The following is an 8,078-nucleotide window of genomic DNA, read 5'->3' as shown; positions in this document are numbered from 1 at the left end:
GATGTATAGATAATAAGTAGAATAATTCAATTAATTTTTAAAAAATAAAACTAAAAAAAATTAAAAAATAAAAATAAATATGGTGTATAGTGTGTAAAGATAATGAGTAGTAAAATTTTTTTTTTTAATCTATCTTAATTATATTTATAATTAAATGAAGGTGTAAACTATTAATTTTTAGTAATTTAGAGGTAGATGATGTCTCAATTCTGATTAATTAGAGTGCAAATATGAGAGAACTCCAGATTATTACTTGGAGATACAAAGTGTGTTTATTCAACAGAAAAGAGAGAGAGAGAGAGAGAATCGTATGTAAAGATAACTAAACTATGTAAAGTAACTCTTGTGATATATACACCGGCCCTTTAATTTTTGGAAATGATAAGGACTTAAATTAAAGACATTGACCAATATATAAATAAAAGAGAAATATTTTAACTATAAAGAATTTTACTAAAACAAACTTATAAATTGGAGTGATTTAATATGGTAAATTAGATTATAAAATTACTTTAATTATAAAGTAGATGTAACTAATCATATGGAGTCATTTCAATTTCTAAATTTACTTTTGTGAAAATTTTTTGTGGCCGTAACACTTCTCTAAACAAAAACGAAAATGATCTATGTCGACTGACGTACGTGTAATTAATTGAAACATGAAATGTAAAAAACAACATATGTCAGTAAACCGGTATGAAAATGATCAAGTAGTTCTCACCAGCTAGTGATCTGGATGGATGAAGATATTATTTGTACAGGGAGAAAAAAAAAAAAAAAAAAGCTCACATTGTTTATATTATTCATACAACCGAGAGAATCATGACCGACTAGCTACTGCTTGGACCATTATCTTAAAAATATTCTTAATGGTCGAAACGACCGGGATTTTCCCTTCATCCCGATCTTATTCATGAAATATCAAACTATATCACGTTCTATATATGCATGCATTGATCCCCGTGAGATATTGAATTTCAAAAAACTAAGAACAAGTAGGCAAATTTGGTGGGGGTGGTCGAATACTTGTTGCCTTGGTCGGTCCATTCTTCACAATGATGACCGTGCTCATACCCCAAGACGCATGCCTTTCCAAATGACAATGCAAAAACCAAACTCCTGAAAAACATCACCTATACTTGTAAGAGATCAGCCAAACTCATCTAAACAAAAGTAAAAACAAAATTAAGACCACGAAAGTCGAAGACATATTATTTTTCACTATAAGAAAAATGAACATTTGTGACGGATTATTTGCTATGAGAATGATTATTTACGATAAAAACAGACTCATTTTAACAGTAAATGATCATTTTTACAGAAAATAGTCATTTTAACAGGAAATTCCTAGTATTATCTGTTGATAGATGAAATTAATTACCAGCCACTCAATATTTTAAACTAAATATAGTATTATCCGTTTCAAGTGAAATGAAGATCGGGATGGCCTTGTCCTAGAGAGATAAGAGTGTGTACCTGGATTATTGGCTACGAATCGAATTGCAACCCATCCATTCCTAGGAAGACCAACGGTGTTAACTTCCGGCGGATCCTTCAAATTGTATGTTTTTGGCGAAGTGGTCTCATCGTAATTGCCATAACCTGTCCCAACCCAATAGAAGCTATAACCATGAAGATGCATTGGATGAAACTCTCCAAACTGAACACTTGTCCCTTGGAACACCATTTCCACCGATGCCCCGTAATTTATCATCGTTACATTTGTCCCTTGTACCGGATATAATGTGTTATCAGCTACTTCTCCCGTGTAATTAAAAACATATAGCGGCTTATCCGGGAAATCTTTCTTGAACACACCCGGCAAGTCCCTATATAGTACAGGTTTTAAAACTATATTAGTTCCAAAAGAAAAATTAAATTTACAAGTCAGTCATGTGAATGCTAACAAGTAGAATAAGTTGCGGTTTGGATAGTGAGATGAGATGAGATGATTTTAGATAAAAGTTGAATAAAATATTATTATAATATTATTTTTTAATATTATTATTATTTTGAGATTTGAAAAAGTTGAATTATTTATTATATTTTATGTGAAAATTTAAAAAAATTATAATAATAAGATGAGATGAAACACTCTTACTATTCAATCAAACGGGGCTGACTCTTTCCCATAACGAGATTAAATTACTATTTTCTAAGAGGTAATGTAAATTCAGTGATATTGGGTGCAGAGTCTTATGTGATAAGATCAAGTAAATTAACCTATTACAAAAGACAAAATAAATAAATAAATAAATAAAGTAATTGCCAAATACCATGGATTATATACATACGTACGTACCTGTAATACGCTTGCAGTATATCAATGGTTGAGGTCACGAAACTGATGTTGTTTAAGCTTGATGACAGCTTATTACCATTTGGACCCCCACATGATGCATTAGCGCAAAACATCTCGTTTAGACCAACCGTCATGAATATTTTTGTGTCAATTTTTTTGGGGACATTAACGGGGTGTGCACGACTTGCCAATGCCCTTATACGTTTTGTGAAGTTGTCTGCAGCAGCCCTGTTCCGTATATTTGGAAGGGAAGGATATGGTGGAGAGGCTGGAGGAGCGAAATTGCCGGTATACTCGAGAATCGCAGAAGTGTTTGAACTGTCGTATGTAGCAATAAAACCGGCATCGAAGAAAGGACTCCCAGCTATGTAATAATGACTCGGAGGTTGGTTTGCAATGAGCAGGATGTCCATGGTTTGTCCGGGACTTGTCATGATGTAATCTGTGGTTATGGGTTTTATGTATGCACCATCTTGGGCCACAACTGTGATCTTGTGGTTTGCGATTCCAAAGAACATTTCTTCATTCATCACGGCATTTACTAGACGTAGAAGATATGTCTTGCCGTGTTGAACTTGTAAGCGATATGTTGTTTCTGCAAAGCAAAAATTCGATTACGTTAAAAATATAATATAAATAATTAAATTCTACTTTTCTTTATCTGTTTAAATATTTTTAATCAACATGATTTAATTGATCATCAATATATATATATATATGTTTTCATTTCACAATGATATAAATTCTAGTATAAGTACTATAGATATATTTTGAGTAATGCTACTTATAATCGTGGAATGCATAAGTACCGTACAGTCATTTTGAAAAAGAGTGAAGTTCACTATTAAAAAAATTAATTTTTTTAATATAAGTCCTATTTTTATTTACTTTTTTCAAAGTGATTGTACGACACTTATGTACTCACGACTACAACTATTATTTCTCATATATTTGGGTACCCTTGGAGCAATTATTTGGGAATCCTGGTTGGCCATTGATGGTGTAGGCAGTGGATTCTTCTGGAGGAGCACCGCTTTCAGTTGCCTTATCAATTATTTCCTTGAGATCTCCATTGTACCATTCCCCTGCACGAGTACAAAATATAAAGAGGAAAAATTAGATAAATAGACTCATTAACAGTTTTTGTGTTGCAAAAAAATATATGGGGTCAATTCCTTTCATGTGTAAGTATGATATGGTCAATAGTACTAATATTATCTCTTAAATATTGATTTTTATACCGAGTACAAGCACTTTTTCGGCATCGGGTTTGCGAAAAGGGTAAGTGGTTCCCCTTGCAGGTAAGATGACAATGGCACCGTGGACTGTTGCTCGGGACCAGTCACTGTGGGCATGCCACCAAACTGTTCCTACTTCGTCTGTAAATGTAACCTCATAAATGAAGCTTTTTCCCGGTTGAATAGGGCACTGTGTGACGTTCTCAGGACCATCCGACCATGGATTTCTTGGCTGCTTCACTCCGTGCCTACATTAATACACAAGTTTTATCTTAGTTTTCCTGAAACTTTAGTTTGGACAATCATGAATGCATTCCTTTTCAGGGTCGTAATGCAAGCCGAAGCTTCCTTTACTCTAAAAACGGACATGATTTCTGTTCAAACTGAAGAAACCTTTTGAGAAAAAAGAAGTAAATCCAAAGAAATAAAATGTGATCAGCGACAATATCCAAGGGAAGAGAAAGGCTGAGCGAGTCACGTCGTTACCAGTGAATAGTAATACCATATTTGCCGTGATTGTGAACCTGGACAAATGCAGTATCTCCTTTGCGAACTTGGATTGTTGGGCCAGGCCATTGGCCATTTACAGTCAACATGCTCTTTGTGATACATAGCCTTGTAAAATTCGTCTCGCTCACCTGCGACCAGATCCAGCACAATGCAGCATATTAACAAACAAACAAACAAGCACGCGCGCGCACGCGCACACAGATATCGAAATCTCTGCATCAAACCCTCGGTCCACGCCCATAATTAGAACATTTCTGCATCAAACCGTGCCACGCTCCTCCATTCATAAGAAATATATTACGAACATAGCATCATAATGGACGGTACTTACAATAAAGCTGTAGTGGTGGACTTTGCGAGTACTGCAAGCCAGAACTCCATGCAAAAAGAAAAAGCATAGGAAACCCAGGCTCAAGCCTATCTTGCTTAGTTCCATATCTGCCACCAGACTTTCTTCAACGACTTTCAGCTGGCATTTAGCTTTATTTATAGGATGAACTTTTCAGAGACGCGCGTATCCCATTAGTAAACAAGAATTGATGTACAAGCTCGTATCCTAGTCCCATATCTGCAAGTCGCCCTATCTGCAAGTCACCCTAGGTTTAAATAATAAATTATATATGCACCTTAAAATATGGGATAAATAAATTGCATAAACTATTAAAAGAAGTGTTATGCGTAACCTTCCATATGATAAAAATAATGATAAGTAGTGAATAAAATTTTATATTATTTGAGAAGGAAAAATTTTTACTCTTTATAAGATTCTAATAAGGCTCTAATTGTATTATTGATTGTCCTTTTAGAATATAGATCATGTATTTTGGGCCTTTAATTGGAGCATTACAAATAGTATCAGAGTCTATCCCAACAAAAAATATGGGACTTGAGCCTTACCACTTACAACAGACAAACATGACAAAGATATCGAGAATTTAAGGGAGGGAGATTGTGATACCCTATATGATAATGATAAGGGTATGTGGTGAATGTGATCTCACATTATTTGAAAATGAAAAATTCTTGTTCTTTATTAGGTTCCAATGAGAACTCAATTATATTTTTGACTAGTCATTTTAGAGTATAGGTCATATGATTTGTATCTTCCATTTGAGCGTTACATTATGGTTACAAATAGATCACATAAAAATAAATTTATACATTGGCATGCCTTCATAAAATATGTTAGATTTATTTTATAATAAAATAAACTTTACAATTTAATTAACATATAAAATTAAGTAACATCAGTTTGTAAATTAATTTTTGTTAGATCTGTTTGTAGTTAAAGTAGATCTCTTAAGTTAATAAATCCAGGGTGTAATCATGACCAGCCAATAGCCTGATGAAGTTTCCACTACTTGCAAATTAATTAATACAACTAAACATCCACCTTAAAATTTTGGGGCCAAAAGTACTATCTTATAAACAAAATTATAAGCATAAAGTATGTTTAGCATTATAATATGGGCTGGTTTGGATAGTGGGATGAGATGATTTTAAATGAGTTGAATAAAAATTATTAAAATATTATTTCTTAATATTATTATTGCTTTGAAATTTAAAAAAGTTAAATTGTTTATTATATTTTGTGTGAAAATTTAAAAAAATTATAATGATGAGATGAGATGAAATAAAACCATCTCTAAATCCAATCAGGGGCCTTAATGACTTGCACGTTAAAATCAAATTAATTACGATGCCTTTCGCAAGATTTGTTCTTTAATCAAGCAACCATTGCATGCATATACATGTACCTGTTCTTTAATGTTCATGTATTTGTATATTACTTATAGCTTAGAGCACATATATGGGCGCAAACTTGACCAATCTCCAAGTTATACCGTAAGACCAGAAAGATTGATTTTAGAATCCATTCATTTGAAAATCATGGAATATGACGAGGATGAAGATCTCCTCACCCTCTTACTTGAGCTTGAGAACCTCTCCAACTCCAAGTTATACCGTAAGACCAGAAAGATTTATTTTAGAATCCATTCATTTGAAAATCATGGAATATGACGAGGATGAAGATCTCCTCACCCTCTTACTTGAGCTTGAGAACCTCTCCAACTCCAAGTTATACCGTAAGACTAGAAAGATTGATTTTAGAATCCATTCATTTGAAAATCATGGAATATGACGAGGATGAAGATCTCCTCACCCTCTTACTTGAGCTTGAGAACCTCTCCAACTCCAAGTTATACCGTAAGACCAGAAAGATTGATTTTAGAATCCATTCATTTGAAAATCATGGAATATGACGAGGATGAAGATCTCCTCACCCTCTTACTTGAGCTTGAGAACCTCTCCAACTCCAAGTTATACCGTAAGACTGAAAGATTGATTTTAGAATCCATTCATTTGAAAATCATGGAATATGACGAGGATGAAGATCTCCTCACCCTCTTACTTGAGCTTGAGAACCTCTCCAAGTACTTGGAGAGAGAGTTTTATGGACTAAGCCCTACAATATTTATTAAGCATTTAATATTGTTACGTGTACCTCACTTATTTGGTCATGTATCTCTCTCCAACTTGAGCCTCTCAAATTTGAATAAAAACTTGAAAGATCATACTCATGTTGATCTTGGCTAACTTTATCTTCAAATTCCGTTTATCTAATATTTATGAATAATATTACGTACAATCGTGGAATGCATAAACATCGTACAGTCGTTTTGAAAAAGAGTTAAATCTATAATTAAAAAATTAATTTATTTGCGTGAATATCATTTCTCAATGTTTATAATGTGTCCACGCTACTTTTTATATATACTGTTGGATGGAATATAATAAACATATGTTGGTTGTTTTATATGCCCATGATTCTTTCTGATCATAATCGATAATGTGCATGATGGTTCAAATTATATTAATTTATCCCAATTTTGGAACCTTGTTCGGAATCTTTTATATATAAGAATTCATAATTCATAGGAGTGGCCAGCTGTTGCGTTCCATCCACGTCACGATAAGGAACGACATGATTTAATGAAAGAGAGATGGAATGTTTTTTTTACCCATAGGTACAATTCCTTCGGCTAACTTTTTTCAAAGAACGTTGACTGTTAGGCATCCATACTTAATCGTCGTCTTCTTGAAAAAGAAAAAAAAAAAAGAAAAAGTTATCTGCATGATTAGTTAAATGACAAGCCTGATCACATACCTTCCCTCAGAAGAAAAGTTAATTAATATAATAAAAGCCACGTGGTGGGAGCCGTAGATCACATATATCGAAACAAACGACTTGTACAGTAATTGAACAAATGTGATTAAGACGTTGAAATTAGATGATAGGAAATAATTTTAAATAAATTTAATAAAATATTATTTTTTAATATTATTATTATTTTAAAATTTTGAATTATTTATTATATTTTATATAAAAATTTTAAAAAAATTATAATAATAAAATAAATTAAGAGTATTTTTATATCCAAACATACTTAAAAAAAAAAAAGAGAAATGCTAAAAAGAGAAATGTTTTTTAAACATTACAAAAACTCTTACAAAAATACATTAAAAAAAGAAAACTGTTACACCCATGGGCCACTACGAGAATCCGCAAATGTTTTTTTTTTTTCGTTTTTTTTTTTTTTTTTTTTTTTTTTTTTTTTCAATCATTTTTAAACACTTAAAATATTTTTAAAAAATATAAAAAAATCACAAATTCATTTAAAAAAAACTTCTTTATTTATTAAGTAAAAAATAAATTAAAAAAATACAATTCGGTAAAGAAATAGTATTTTTCTTGAAAAAACAATAATAATCCACTGTTGGGAGCGCCTGTGGCTCATGTAGAGCCACTCAAAAAGAAAATGCATGCATGTGCGGATGGGAAGTGAACAAAGTACTTATGACCCACTAGACCCTGCATTTAGCTTTCTGATCTAATGTCAGGACACCTAGCATGCGCAGTGCCTGATTTTTGGGGCACACTTATGATGATCATGATAAACTTTTGAAATCCCTTTAGAATCGGGCCATTCCACAGCCATGATCGACCAAAGAAGAAGTGGCAGAGA

General features: G+C 32.6%; 1 protein-coding gene across 1 annotated transcript; it reads right to left on the bottom strand.

The window, feature by feature from the left end:
* Positions 1-734: 734 nt before the first annotated feature.
* LOC118348788 (laccase-14-like) lies at positions 735-4,578 on the bottom strand. Its single transcript, XM_035691296.1, has 7 exons — positions 4,382-4,578; positions 4,027-4,178; positions 3,544-3,788; positions 3,262-3,387; positions 2,303-2,897; positions 1,477-1,829; positions 735-1,119 (listed from the first exon to the last, which is right to left on the bottom strand). The coding sequence occupies exons 1-7, from the start codon at positions 4,484-4,486 to the stop codon at positions 986-988; spliced, it is 1,710 nt and encodes a 569-aa protein (XP_035547189.1). The 5' UTR covers positions 4,487-4,578; the 3' UTR covers positions 735-985.
* Between the last annotated feature and the right edge of the window lie 3,500 nt (positions 4,579-8,078).

The sequence above is a fragment of the Juglans regia genome, chromosome 6 (genome assembly GCF_001411555.2).
Source record: "Juglans regia cultivar Chandler chromosome 6, Walnut 2.0, whole genome shotgun sequence".
Lineage (NCBI taxonomy): Eukaryota > Viridiplantae > Streptophyta > Magnoliopsida > Fagales > Juglandaceae > Juglans > Juglans regia.
The sequence above is the reverse complement of the archived record's forward strand: the minus strand, read 5'-3'. Positions and strand labels throughout refer to the sequence as shown.

Bases quoted from the DNA above. Each gene is read 5' to 3' on its own strand.
- LOC118348788 (XM_035691296.1), bottom strand. From the start codon at position 4,486: ATGGAACTAAGCAAGATAGGCTTGAGCCTGGGTTTCCTATGCTTTTTC. The intron at 2,898-3,261 runs GTACCCAAATAT...TTTGCTTTGCAG, and splicing joins CCCAAATAATTGCTCCAAGG to AAACAACATATCGCTTACAA. The intron at 1,120-1,476 runs GTACACACTCTT...GATGTTTTTCAG, and splicing joins ATTCGTAGCCAATAATCCAG to GAGTTTGGTTTTTGCATTGT.